Below are 15,354 nucleotides of genomic sequence, written 5' to 3'. Positions count from 1 at the left end.
CCCCCAAGAGAGTGGGGCCCTAAGCTATAGCTTGTTTAGCTTATATGTAAATCCGGTACTGTTTGCAGTACCCAAAGAGGCCAAGAATTTCCACTGAAAATTTGCTGAACTGTGCCATCATGAAAGAAAACAAACACAGGCTACACATTTAATGTAAGTCACTGAACTCAAACCCTCAGAACAGATGCCATTCCAGAGATGGGTTGCCACCAGAGAGAAGGCTCTATCCCACACTACTGCCCCCTGTACTCTGGGTTGTAGCTCAGAGGGTGAACATCTGCTTTACATTCAGAAGGTCAAAAGCTCAACTACTGGCATCTCCAGGTAGGAGCTGTGGGAGACTGTTGCCTGAAACAGTAGAGAGCTGCTGCCAGTCAGTGTAGACAATACTGAGCTAGATGGACCAATGGTCTGACTCAGTATAAGGCAACTTCCTACTTCACCTGGTGATGGGGCTGTTTTGGTTTGTCTTAATGCAGGGGGCAGTCAACATGGAGAGGGCCGTTCCTTCTTACATTTGGGCTCAAAGGGTTTATAACTTTATACATCAGTACACTGAACTGGACTTAGAAATGTATTTTGCAGTATTCTGAATATTAAATTGTCTGGTATTGCAATGAAATGACTGCGTAATGCTTTGAAAGGACACTGACATCCTTGACTTTTCTCAAATACCCAACCTGGACACTAAAATTAAATAGAGAACGGTCTCCTTGTTTCCTCTCTCTATCACTCATTGAAACATTAGGGTGGATTCAAAACTGAACACCACCTGAAATACACAAAGTAGATATACCCCTTGATTATTAGGGATATATCCAAAAAATGTTCTGTGAATGACTTACTCACCTGCCAGTGGAGAATTATACTCCAGATCAATCCAAGAGTCAGTTTATGATTGCCATCCACAATATCTGTGCTGCCGATATTCACCAGATCTACCTGTCAGAGCAAAGCAAGGCAAAGCAAAATTAGATAAAATTATGTATAAAATGCAAAAACAATGAACATTAAAATAGAAGTTAAATGAGTTTACATTCCCGGAGTAATGGGCAAAAGAAACAGCTGCTGAATAAAACATAAGCAAACCTGTTAAAACCTACGGATTTGATAAATACATCAAATTAGGGCTATGTGGTTTTGTTTGCATATTTTCTACTATTTAGCTTTTAGTGGCAAGTAAACAATCCAGAGCATATTTCATAACCTGATCAAATAATTATCTGTCATAAAACAAATAGTACCAGGTATTTTAGGAAACTGCAGTTAGCAAGGATGCAATTATTATATCACAAAATAAACATATGTTGCAATAATTAAAAACAAAAAGTAATGCATATGACAACAGAAAATAATATTTATGGGAACCCAGCCACTTCATCAGCAATTAACACAGGCTCATTTCTTTCTCTGCCTTGTAAAGTTTTCTTAGATGCTTCCCATTCAGCTTTCAATAGGAGAAGCTAACAGAGACTAGACTGTACCAGACTGAGGAATCAACTACTCAAAGTAACCAACTTGGTTTCATTTGTCATTCCTTTTATAAGGAAAAGCATTCCCAGGTCCAAAACTGCACACATTCAGGTGAATTATAGGTAGCTGATAGAAATAAACCAACACCATAAATGACTAAATCTAGCTATTGATCTATACTGCTATATAAGTGAGTACCCCTTAGGATGGCGTTTAAATCACTGAATTATTTGCATATTCATTCAGTAGAACTTTCCAATTCCCTAGTTGAACAAGACAGCAATAGAGGGGTATTACTAGTAGTTTTATTCTGGAGATTAACTCTTATATGTTCTTATATGCTCTGGAGATTAACTCTTATATGTTCACCCGTACTGACTGACATTTCAGCAAATTATTTCATCTAAGAGGGAGAACACATTCTATGGCTTTTAGAGGCACTGCAAATTTACAGATGGAAAGCAAGGTTTGGAGATAATGAGTTGGAACCAGACTTGCTCCTTCCATTTCCCACCTGGAACTGAATTTCAGTAGAGCCTTACCGCCAGAGGAAAGCAGCAAGGCAGCAATTTTAACCGATTCTTCCTTCCCTCTGCAATTCCCACCCACCATGCTATCAACCATGTTGTTTTCAAGGCTCTTCCAACACCACCAGAGAAGCTTCTCAAGAGGCACAAGTGGCTGCAGGAGGAAGGAAGACTTGTCCTTCCAGCACCAGCAATACACATTTGAACGCAAGTCAGGATCCAACCAAGCAGCTTCTTCAAGGCTATTTATTGAAATAATGCCTGCTGTGGGATTAGCACTCTGATCTCCTGCATCCCATGAGATTATATTGGATCTTATTTTTTTTAAAGCATACTCCACAAGCAATTTTTCATATCTGTTTATTGAGTTCTTCTCAACTCCCTATGTGAGTTAAGAACCCATGTAAATATTTACTTACATTGTTTTTCTGAAGGACTTGTAGGGCTTTGTTGACGTTGTTCAAGGCATGAACTCTTGTGGAGCCCCTTTCTTTACCCTGTGAATATGCATAGTGAGAAACAAGGAAATATTATATATTAAAATTAAAAACAATGTCTCACAGACACAAACAGCACAGAAGAGCCTAAAATACCAAAGAATGTCAATCCTTACTTCAGTAGTATATTTTTCTATGGCATTTTACAATGGCCCTACTGAATGAGGGCAACAGTGAGACAAATTCAGATTGTTTTAATTATAACAGATATTCTTTTACATAGGCGAGTTGAGGACTGCTACCAGGGAACAGCATTAAACATACATGATATTCTCCAAGTATATATTTGAAGTTTGCCATATTAACAATATATGAGCATTCTTATGTGAAAAAAATGAACACAATAAAAATGAGTGGTGGCTGAAAGAAAAGAGGGTGATAGATTACTAATAGTCCCAGTTAACCCTTTTATTGTAGACTCTGTCACAGTGCTAGTAATTTCACATTCATGACAAGATGGGCTGTGTTCGCTGAGCCCGTATTTTGTGCAGTCTGTGTGTGGTGTTTGTATATTGCTTTGCGATGTTTTATGCCTAATAAAGGATTTTGAATTGAATTGAATTGACAAGATTTAAAATGTCAGGAGCTGTGACACTGCATAAAATATATATTTCTACAACTTTTATTATAAGATCTAGTTTTGAAATTTGGAGTTATAACTTTCAGTTACTATCCCTGCTTCATCTTTGATCTGAAATGGGGAAGAATGCCTTGCATCACTTTAATTGTTGACGTTGTTCAAGGCATGAACTCTTGTGGAGCCCCTTTCTTTACCCTGTGAATATGCATAGTGAGAAACAAGGTGAGAGCCAGTGTGGTGTAGTGGTTAAGAGCGGTAGTCACGTAATCTGGGTAACCGGGTTCGCGTCTCCGCTCCTCCACATGCAGCTGCTGGGTGACCTTGGGCCAGTCACAGTCTCTCAGCCCCACTCACCTCACAGAGTGTTTGTTGTGGGGGAGGAAGGGAAAGGAGAATGTTAGCCGCTTTGAGACTCCTTAAAAGGGAGTGAAAGGCGGGATATCAAATCCAAACTCTTCTTCTCTTCTCTCTCTAATTGAAGGAGGCCTGGAGTTAATGGCAATTAAATTCTGAATACTAATAACATTCTTGCCTAGCAAAACAAAACTTTTTTGAAGTTTTCTGTGGGAAGCATGCAAGCTTCCCACTATCTGTTCTCAGTCTGCTCAGGGAAAAAGAAGCAACTAGATTAAAAAAGAAGAAGTTATGTATAAAGATGCAGTGGACCATGCTGACAACTAACCTATTGATTTATAGATGTATACACCACACAACAAACAAATGACCCTATCCAAGCAAGTGCTTGTGTGAGGATGTTTGGTTGCACAAAGGAACTTTCCTTCTGGGGGATTCCCCCCAGCCTTCTGGGGCAATGGCGTAGCATGGGTTGTCAGCACCCGGGGCAAGGGAAGTAATTTGCACCCCCTAACCCGGGGCAAGGCAAGTAATTTGTGCCCCCCCCCCGCTGCACTGTCCCTCCCCCAAATAGTCCCTCGCTCTCTCTCCGCACCGCACGCCTGGCACCCTGCCCTCCACAGTAGGCGGCGACCTGGCGGCTCGGATCGGATTCGCACAGCCAGCACTGCAGTGAGAGAGAGTGAGTGAGCCAGGTAGGGGCAGAGAGCTGCGAGTGCGAGCGCCCCCCCCCCAAGATGCTGCGCCCGGTGCGGCCGGCCCCCCCTGCACCCCCCACGCTACGCCACTGCTCTGGGGCAGATTTAGACAGGGCAACTGCAGAGAGAGGAGAGGGAGGTGATGTTCCACTGTGCAAGCAGAAAGCATTGCACCAGCAGAGGCTCAATGCATCTAGGCATTGAATTTGACACATTCATAAAACAGCATGAAATACTTTGTCAACTTCTGGACAGTGAAACACAACAACCAATGACTGAGCTGTACACCAGAAAAGGTCTATGTAAGCCAAAGAGTCTAAAAGAAAGTACTGATGGTGCTTGCTTAATAATATTAACAGGCAAGGAGCTCCACAGCTTAAACACAGTACAGGAACTGTTATATGTCTTGTAGAGGCAAAGCAAACATCATGTGGCACCCTTAAAAGTGTCTCTCATGCTTATAATAGTGGTAATAGCTTCTAACTATTGCTGTGTGCCCCAGAGTGGCTAGGGCAACCCAGTCAGATGGGCAAGGTACAAATATCATCCTCATGCATTTATGTGTACAAATTGAATTACTAAGGAGGTAGAGAAATAGTTTGGAGACAGTCTAAGGCTTGAATTCAAAGCTGTGGTTCTTCCTAAGTGCTCCTTATTCAAATTTCTCCGCAGGTCTTTTAGGGCTCAGTAATTTGAGGTTGTTTCTGAACTGCAACTGATATATTCAGAAACTTCCAGTACCCTATTTTGTTTCAAAACTATTTGCATAAACAAGCACAGCTTGTTGCTGCTTTTTGTTAATTCACCATATTCCCCTCAATTTATGTCTAGGTATTTGACTAGCAAGGTCTGGTGGGGGGAGGGCAAATAAGAGTTGCTGTTTTAAGAAACTGTTCCCCACAAAACCCCAAATTCACTACTTTCTATTGTACACAATACATTCATACTACTTTATTAGGTGTTCAGCCTAACATGTTCCAGTCCTATGGTTCAATTCACGTTCTTATAATCAGTAAAAATTCAAAGTGCTTCATAAAGAGAAAATGGGATTTTCAAGGACCAGAGATCCATGAATATTAATTTCACAATATAATTCATGCACTCTAAAAGTCAAATCCAGTTACAACCACAGTGGGTATATCATAAATATGATTTCTGGCTGAAAACATGTATACATACAAGCTTTTGGCCCGTAAGACCTTCCAGGAGCTCCAGGAGCCTTCGTCCATCTTGAAAATCATTGAAGAGATCTTCTATAGGGTAGGTACCAAACTACAATAAAATAAAGTAAAGGTTGTTTTATAATGGAGTATTGTGAATTGCATGCTAAGCTTCTTAATATCCTATTTGGTGGTCAGAGGAAAAGCAAAAATTTACAATCTAGGCATTCTTCTTAATTTGAAGATTCTTTTTTAATGAAATGCTTTATTTTGTTACTAAGGGTTTGTACAATCCAGAAAGCAGAGTCAGTTAATTTGAATGGGGTTGGGGACAGTAAATGCAGGAAGACTATAGAAGGCAATAACATTTATGTCCCACTCTTTATCCAATGAATTTGGAGTGGCTTGCTGAGGGCTCCCAGGCCTCCAATCCACCTCAGTAGTTGTACTTTATGTCTCTTCTGACCCTTCTCTAACAGAGAACTTTAATCTGTAATGATTACAGTAGTAAAGTCATGTTTTTAGCAGTGTCTTGGCTATCTCTGAATATATCCTAGTGGGGCCAGTTCCAGAGGAGACAAGGCCCAATACAAAGTCTTGCTTCCATTGTCTCTTTCACCATGGATATATGCCGCAGGCCCCAGATATTTGTGTGCATGCGTGCATTTTTCTTCAATAAAATAAAATTAAAAAATCAAGTAGCAGCTATGAGGAAAAGAAGGTGGTTGCTGCAAACCAAACTCAGAGGTCACAGTGAATAGTAGAGAACAGGGAAGGCCTCAGCCATTTCTCTAATGAAATTAGGCACTCCTGAAGTAGCCTATCTGTAACAAAAATTGCTGTCATAGTTTTGCAACATGCACATGTATATAATATAATAAAGCTGTAGAAGTAGTCTTCTTCTTTCAGTCTTCCATTAAGATGTCTTATTTTTTAAAAAATAAAATGTATAATTAAAATTGATCCGAGACAAAACTACACAATAATATGGGAGGTTAACTACGGAGAGGAGATAAAAACACAGCATGGAAGTATCTTCAGCAAGACATTTTAATTACAAGTGTGTTACAAGTAAATCTTTAAAGAAATGATTTTGAGGAGATTGAAAGGCAACCTTCTATTAATCATCAACTAAATATTACATAAGGTTCCCTATGCTGCTGCCACACATTCTAACCTGAAGAAGAGCATGCCATTTGTCTGGCAGGGAGGTAATTAAGTCGCCTTTCTGAAACGGATTGAATGTCTTCAGTGGATCGACATTGCAATAAGTCTTTAGAAACAAAGGATTTGGAAGAGACGGCAAAGAAATATGTTGCATTTCCAAGGTCACTGGAAAAGTGTGCATTAAGAAGTGAGAAGCTTTTGGAAGAACAAACTAATATATTGAAATGCCATTTTGAACTCCTGATGCGTACAATAACAATATCACCTTTATTTGCAATTGCCTTCAAAAAGACAGACAGAATTATATTTTTCATTCTGTACTTGGTAAAATAAATATTCAGTTTAATTTAGCATTTAAAATGTTGGTTAAATAATATAGATGGCACTTTAAAATCGGCTATAACAGCAATGATATTTTATGCTTCCAGATGAAAGTTTCTGAAACCTTTCTACAGTCTGCACCCCTCCCAGTCTGGTTGTGATTTTCTTTGATTTTCTACCTTAATATGCTAGGTAGGGTGATGATGGTTCAGGAGAGGGCACTTCAAAGAAGCCCTTAGGACCTTGCCATATCCTAATGATCTCAAGAACAACCCTCCAGAGCTTAGAGCAGAGCTTTCCAAACTGTGTGTCATGACACTGTAGCGTCTTGGCTGCAGTGTGTAGGTGTGTTGCGTGAAAATTTGCTAGTAAAACTGAATTACCACGTTGCGAAATGATGCATGTCTAAAAAGTATGCCACCAACATGAAAAGTTTGGAAAGCTCTGGCTTAGAGCCTTATTCAGCTCTGAAGTATGTGTATACATAAAGGAGCGTCTCCACCCCCATCGTTCAGCCTGGACACTGATCCAGCTCCAAGGGCCTTCTTGTGGTTCGCTCGTGGCAAGAAGTGAAGTTACAGGAAACCAGACAGAGGGCCTTCTTGGTAGTCGCATCCGCCCTGTGGAACATCCTCCCTTTAGATGTCAAAGAAATAGACATATCTGACTTTTAGAAGACATCTGAAGGCAGCCCTGTACGAAGAAGTTTGTCATGTTTGAGGTTTTTTGTGCTTTAATATTTTGTTGGAAGCCACCCAGAGTGGCTGGGGCAACCCAGTTAGATGGGCAGCATATAAATAATAAAATTGTTGTTACTTTGTTTCAGAGAGCTCCAAACTATGCTCCAAAAGTGAATTGGCATAATGGAATTATTTGTGTTGGTTCTGCCATCATAAATAATGCCAGAGATGAACTCAAACAGGTCCAGCAAATTTGGTTCTGAATGTAGAAAACTACCTCATACTGAGTCAGACCAGTGATCTACTCATCCACGTCTTTCCCAGCCTTGCACTAGAAATCCTTTACCTAGTGGTTCCAGGGATTGAACCTGGAAGCTTTCAAATGCAAAGCACATAATGCCTACTATATCTCCTCCTCCAGCTTTCTTTTTGTAGCATGTTTTCAGCCTTGAATATAACATGACTTGGATAGTGGAAGTAGGAAACAATACCAAATCAGACTAAGACAGACAGAGAAAGATTTAATGGTAAGGTAAGAGAAGACTCAAATGAAGGAAGAAATTGATGTGTGAAACACACTTACAAAGAACCTCAAATATATCAAGGAAAGCCTTTGAAATAAGTTCCTCTCTCCTGGCTCAAGCTCCTTGATTTAAAAGCGAACACAGGGGCTTCAGTATCCCACTGCAATAATGTAAACACTGCTGTGTAATACCATCTCCTTTCTACTGAATAAAGGTCAAATCACAGACACTTTTGTTGCTTTCACTGATGTGGCTGGTGGCTGCGATTACTAATCTTTACATGATAGAAGGGGTGGGTGGGAATTACCAAAAGGCTTTAAAAAGAAGAAAAAGGCAGCTGAAAAGATGCAACAAACAGGGGAGATAAGATGTCAGATAGAGATTAAATTAAACCTTTCGCTCTTCTGCAGATTGAAGGAAATGTGAACTCTACCTAGACAACCCAAAGGAAAATGTTTTAATTCACAAAGGAACTTGCCAATCCCCCACAAGGCAATAAATATGGCTTTTCCTAGCATTTCTAAGGTCAGGTCACACATAGATGCATAAAGTTAAAACCACTTCTTACTGCAAAAATTTTGGATTGAAAACCTTGTTAAAAAAATATGTTCATACATAATGATAAGCTATAGTTCTTTGCTTAATAAATCATACTGTGTAAACAAACCATGGAGGGGATAGCTTATTGTTACATCCAAACGCAAGATCATAATTTGTTTTGCCCTAACTTCACACTTGCTAGCTAGTCTTAAACCATAGTTCGTTGTTTGTTTATGGATCAGGGAGCAGAAAATCACGATCCTGGATTTGGACATCACACTAAACTATCATTTGTTTACCTGCTAACACCAGAGGAGCAGCAAAATAGGAATAATGGGGCAAATTATGGTTTATTAAGACTTAGCTTACTGTCACATGCAAATACTCAGATGTCTTTCCTCTTTCAAGTCTTTAATTCTCTTTCTCTGAATCTCCTCAGCGTTCCATCACTTAACTCAAAGAGCACTATTTAGGTCCCTACTGAAACTCCCACTTACAAAAAAGGGCTGTGCTTTGGACATCCAGCAGGAAGCTACACTTTACAAGGTTACGGACAGTTTTTTATCAGTTTTTATCATGTCCATGGTAGAATCATAACTCATGACAACCATGTGAGTGAAGCCCACAGCATGGGTCTTCCTCATCTGGTTGCTATTCTTCCTTCCCAGTGGGATGTCAGACAGATGAGAAAGTCCCAGGTATTTACATAGATATGGGAGCTCATTCCATAGGCATGGCATCTACCACAAACCACACCGGGTGTTGAAACCAACAAAAGCATCTCAATGCAGGTGGATGGGTAAAATTACAACACAGAAGGTATCGGTGAGATGTTACCTTCCTCCCTCTGCACTTCTATTATGTTGAGAGGTTAGCTAGAGGGTGTGTGTGTGTGTGTGTGTGTGTGTGTGTGTGTTTTAAGAAGATCTGAATTTAAAAAGGTTGATAGACTTTCAGCTAATCAAGCAGGCATTTTCATTAGGGGTTCATTGAAATTCATGCCTAGAACTTAAGAAGAACATTACATTATGTTGAGCTGAACAGAGGTTTTCAGTCAGATTTAATAAAAAGGAGATTGCAGACATGTCTGTGGTATATACTTTTACCATATTACATTTATTACTTTCACCATATGATAATTTTTTTCTAATGGGGCGGGAATTGTTCACCACCACTGTCAAATAAATAGTGTTCTATTGCATAATTTAAAGGTTTTTTTACTGTATATAAGCGAATTGGAAAGTTGTTGACATAATATATATTTCAGAAGACCTTTTACAGAAAGCTAGATTGCAATATAAATGCATTTACTAAGTGTTTCTACTTTCCAGAAGTAACAGGGGCAAATAGCTAGTTCCAGAAAGTCACACTTACAATTTCGTCTACAATATTTTCAAAAAGCAGCTGTTTATTTGTAACATATACTACGAGAGAGATGACTTTGTTTTCCTGTATATGCTCTTTTGACTTGAGTAACACTGTGAATGAATATTAATTTGCTGAAGATAGGACTTCTGGATTCCTTAGAGAATACTTATTATCCCATTCACACTAGTCCAATACTAAAAAATGTGTTTTATTTCCTGAGACAGACGGATGCCAGCAGCACGTATCAGCACATCTCCCTTAAAGGAGCTGAAGTGATAACCAACCTCTCTCTTTTGTGTAATGTTAGGTACTGTTGACTACACCTCTTTATGCTGTTAAAACATTCTAAAAACTCATATGCATTATAAGATAGTGGAATATGAAACATCTTCTTTTTTCCTAAGCAATCACGTTAAAGTCCCGTTATGCTAGTGGAAATCCTTGCATAGGTTTCTGCTTATGCAACTATTTAGCTGAATACAGACCAATATATTTATCTTCTCTCCTCCCATTTTTCAAAGTTGTTCTGAATATGTAAATGAATTATTTTCCTCCATAGTGGAATTAATTTTCTTGCCCTGAAATTAAAGCATAACTGGTCATGTTCAACTCATTGCCTGTTACTATTCAATTAAGCAGCTGAAGTTAAAAGGTTAAATTGATTCTGTTTAGTATAATTAAAAAAATTATTCAATCAAATGCATTCCTTTTAATTAGACAATCTATCTTAATAGCATATCTAATACCATTGTACTAGAATAAAATCTTATTACAAATGAGCTTTTCTAGTTTCAGTGTTTTCCATTTTTAATAAGAAGGAAATTAGATTAAGAGCAGACAACTTCTAAAACATGATATTGCTATCAGTTCAGCAGTCTTGATTATGGGGAATAGGCATGAGCCTATCAACTAATGGGGGCAAGGGCAGGGACTGAAGAAAAGAATGCAAATGTCCCTTGATGGATGGAAGTCTGCAAAAACCTAGTCATGTACTTATACATATACCAGTAACACAACTATGGATGAAAGGTTTACATGATTTCTTTTGATATAATTGTCATAGATGAAACTATTTGTTCTGGATTTCAGTCAGGCCGATCATATGACATCATTATTGTACAGCATGATTAGATGACATCCTATTTCTACACATTGAATTGCTTTATAGTGAGTTGTTCTTATAAAAGTTATCCAGAGCGAGACGCTTTAAAAATAAAATAAAAATGGCATGCTCAGTATGAGCTTCATATCAGAGGGTTGTTGTTTTTAAACAAAACTAATTGATTTGAGAAAGGCAGGGATCTAGGAGCTACTTAGTGTACCCGTGAGATTTCTTTTTTATGTTCCTTTGAGCAACAGACCTTTGGGCCATCTTACAAACTGCTTGGGAAGCTCACCTCAGAATAAGATTAACAGCACAAATCCTGTATGTGCCTACTTAGGAGGAAGTCTTGCAGAGTTCAGTTAGAATAACTTCCAAGGTAGCAGACTCCAAAGCTATTTGCCACAGAGGACAGGGAAAATGACAGATGCTTGAGAAACACATGTTCAAAGTTCTCATGGAACTAGTTAGATGGTTCTTTGGGTGTTGAACACGTGGATTTACCTGTGTAATACCATGGAGATTTAGCGCTACAATTTCACACATCTTTACTCAGAAGAACATCCACTGACTTCAATATGACTTAGTCCCTTTTGAAAGAGCAATCATAAAAATAATCCTGTAGAATTTACATGGGTTGAATTTAAACTGGGATAAATACCATATTCATTCATTCATTCATTCATTCATTCAAACTTCATTCATGAGCAAGGCTACTGCAGTCTAAGATAACTCAAACCTGGCAGGGGGGAAACAAGTCTTTAAAATAGTTTGATTTATACCACTCTTTTGCCAGGGTAAATTCTGCTTGATTACAGGGTCATCTGACCAAGCTGAAAGGAATCTGAATTAAGTGTGTCCCCTTGCCTCACTCCTGCCATGCCCCTGGAACACCTGTTTTGGGGGACCTGTTTTGGTATGTTATGTCACAAGCCCAGCTGAGCTGGGGTGAAAGACTTACACTGGTGCATCTCCGAATTAGCAAGGATGAGGAAATTATGCCAGTTAAGCCCCAAGGTCCACCTATTCCAACCTCACTCATCCCAGCAGTTCTTGAGTTTCAATTGTTGGGGAAAATGTGCTTAAGACGACCATCTCAGTGCCTGAGGTATTTCAGGGTTAAGCTCTCACTCAGTGAATCCACCTCTTACATCTTGGAAACCCATAATACCCACAGTTTTCCTAACCACTGGATTATACAGAATATTATACAGAAATTTAATACTGTCAAATGTATAATGCAAATGTTGAGCAAAGGTCCATTACCCATAAATAAATATATAAAATGAAATATTAAACAGATGTAATTTGATATCTTTCTGTTTATTTTGCAATGAATATATTTATCACCTGTTCCTCTACCATGTTTAGATATCATATTTCTTCTCCCTTAGAATATGGTAAACAGACTGAGAAGTGTTAGCATACTACAAGGAACAGACAAAACAAATATGGAAGAAATTATAACATTTAGTGCTGTCTCTGCAGGATGTAATAGCATTCTGCCAGTGAATGACTGAGAATTTAAAAATGATATCATCAAATGAATGCAACCCTTTGAACAAGAAGACTTAACTCAACTTTTGTATGTTGCTCACAAATTTCAACTTGTTACAGAGATTATATATATATATATATATCCCAAATAGCCACAATTAGTAGAATTGTAGAAAGAGAAACAGGTTTGCTTTCTTCTAAAACTCTAAAACCCTCTTGAGGTAGTCATGGATATCTCAGTAAAAACATCAACCCAATGTATTGCAGTTGTGAAAAAGTCAAATTCCATGTCAGGGAACGTTAGGCAACGAATCAGAAACAAAATTGTCAATATTGTAACATCTTCATATTAGTAGTGTGCACCAATCACAAGATTCAGTTCAGAACCTGATTTGGCACAAAGGAAGAAGACCTAATTCATATGATGAATCTCTGGGGTTTCTAAAAATGGAAAATGCGCAGCATAAGGAACAAGGCTGAAAAGAAAAGCAAAAGAAAGAGGAAAGAGTGAGAGTAACAGACCTCTGACCTGAAAACTGAATACAGTGGGAGCTCGGGTTACATATGCTTCAGGTTAGATACACTTCAGGTTACAGACTCCACTAACCCAGAAATAGTACCTTGGGTTAAGAACTTTGCTTCAGGATGGGAACAGAAATCGTGTGGTGGCGGCGTGGCGGCAGCGGGAGGCCCCATTACCTAAAGTGGTACTTCAGGTTCAGAACAGTTTCAGGTTAAGAATGGACCTCTGGAACGAATTAAGTACGTAACCAGATGTACCACTGTATACCAATATCATCTGTTTCTGTTTTGTGGCTAGTAAGGAATTGCAGCAAGACAGATTAGCAGCAAGTCCCATGCCTGCAATTACTAATGCTATTAGTGACAAAGGCCATCTTTCTACAGACTTCAAGAGACCCAGATCACTCATCAAATAAATATTTTTGTTGACAAGCCTCATTGCACTGGTTTTTAATTAATATAAAATCATTCCGCAGTACTTCACTTAAATGACAATAAATACAATATGGAATCCAAAGCCATGTCAGCAACAACAGGTCATACAACAGAGATGCAGACACAGGGAATAGTCCCTGTGGCAGATCCAGGTGTCAGCTCTGTCCATATAACTATTTTGGCAACACTATTACCTACCTAATCATGTAATCCATGACACCAAGGAATCATTCACTTACTCATATTCCAATATCATATTTGCTGTAATCTGCCAGCAGTGGAATTCTGCACTCAGATAGGATAAATAGGCCAATCTCTACACAAAAGAATAAGTGGAAACAAATGGGAGCATCCACAAATGGATACAAATCCAACTTGTGTGTTCCATCAGTGCAATGATTCCAGCTTACACCATGGAACTCCCCACCTTCTCCCCCAATACATGCCCCACACCCTCCTCAAATCTCCCCCAAAACAGATTTAGAGGATGTACAGGGGTGGAGAGGAGTTCCACATTACCCAGTGCTACATTGGCTATAACCCCATATCTGCTGTCCAATATGGCAATATTTCTAAATCAAAGAGGGAAAACATTTTAACCTTCCAGAATACTCTGTTACTGACTTCAAAATAAGCACTCTAGAGTAAAAAACAACAACCCCAAAACTTCAAATGGGAGACTGTGGTGTGAAAATGATGGATCACAACCCATCAAGAGTCTCAGAGTCTCACTTGTGGACTGATTCCCCACACAAAGGACTTTTAACACATTATGTGTGTAAATTGGTTTACCAATGCCACATTGTCTGTGCCATCAAGAACCAGTTTGTGAGTAACCAATTTGAAGTGCATAATTATCCGAATGTTCTTTTCTGCACTGCCCCTAGACCCCAGAATGTAGACTTGCAAACAAGACACTTAAGAGTAAATGTTTGCAATTTCACTGACAGAACAAAAGGGTCTGTGGTAGGGAATGAAGCACCTGTGGGCTGAATTCTGGAAGACAGAAAAATAATTCCTGGCTGAATAAAAAATTCAAGTAGTGCATCAGATGTTGATTGACAAGGAGAGGGAGGGTGGAGTTTTCTTCTATGAGAGAAAGCTTCCCATTGGCCACTGAAGGTGATGTGATAAGCAGCCTGGCCTCCCACTCATCCAAGATAAACCCCACAAGATTTATCCTTCCAGATAGGGGTGGGACAAACTCCTTCTACTCGCAATAGGCAGTGTAGGGGCCTTTCATTTTCTTCTTTCCTCACATTTTACAACCGCTTCCAAATCATACTTACATCTCAGGATAACATTTCATACATCTGATGAAGCTAATTGTACTCCACAAATATATATGCCATAATAAATGTGTTCGCCTTTAAAGTTCATTTTGAATTTAGAGATACAATAAAGGATACTAAACAATTTAGAAGTTAATGCACTAAGTACTAGTTCACATATAAAATGATTCGGTCAAATTTCCTATGCTTCTGTGAAGGAAGTAGTGCGTGGACCATACTCAAGTCACATACCATCTAACATTCAAAAGCCACTGCTTCAGTGTAAACCATATGCTAGCCAGTTTATTATGTGACAACTCTAAGTGGCCACCTGTGGCCTCTGGAGCTATAATAAGCTGATTATTACCATGATCTTCATGTGCCTAACATCATGATTGCCTGTAGAAGCATAGTATTATCCCCCACTTAACATGGCACTGATAGTCAGTGGCACATAGTTAGATGTACCATCCGGAGAGTTTTGAAGCTGCTACCACAACAAAAGAGATAGCCCAATAGATATTAATATTTGCCAGGAAATCTCCAGCTTACGATGAAGCAAATGCTATTGTGGCTGAAAGCTAAATAACATCAATCAGAAGAGCATTCTCTTTGCACAAATTAATTGTCTTTGATAT

General features: G+C 39.0%; 1 protein-coding gene across 21 annotated transcripts in view; it reads right to left on the bottom strand.

Moving 5' to 3' along the window:
- The window catches only part of DMD (dystrophin), a 984,302-nt gene that overhangs the window by 659,702 nt on the left and 309,246 nt on the right, over positions 1-15,354 (bottom strand). For all 21 annotated transcript variants that reach the window (XM_083438913.1, XM_083438919.1, XM_083438923.1 and 18 more), the window contains exons 3-5: positions 5,309-5,401; positions 2,420-2,497; positions 850-942 (exon numbers count right to left, since the gene is read on the bottom strand). In XM_083438913.1, coding sequence (XP_083295039.1) covers positions 850-942; positions 2,420-2,497; positions 5,309-5,401 — 264 coding nt within the window. The remainder of the gene's footprint in view (positions 1-849; positions 943-2,419; positions 2,498-5,308; positions 5,402-15,354) is intronic.

The sequence above is a fragment of the Podarcis tiliguerta genome (assembly GCF_965153285.1).
Source record: "Podarcis tiliguerta genome assembly, chromosome: 4".
NCBI lineage: Eukaryota > Metazoa > Chordata > Lepidosauria > Squamata > Lacertidae > Podarcis > Podarcis tiliguerta.
Note: the sequence above shows the minus strand (reverse complement) of the source record. Positions and strands in the feature narration are given on the sequence as shown.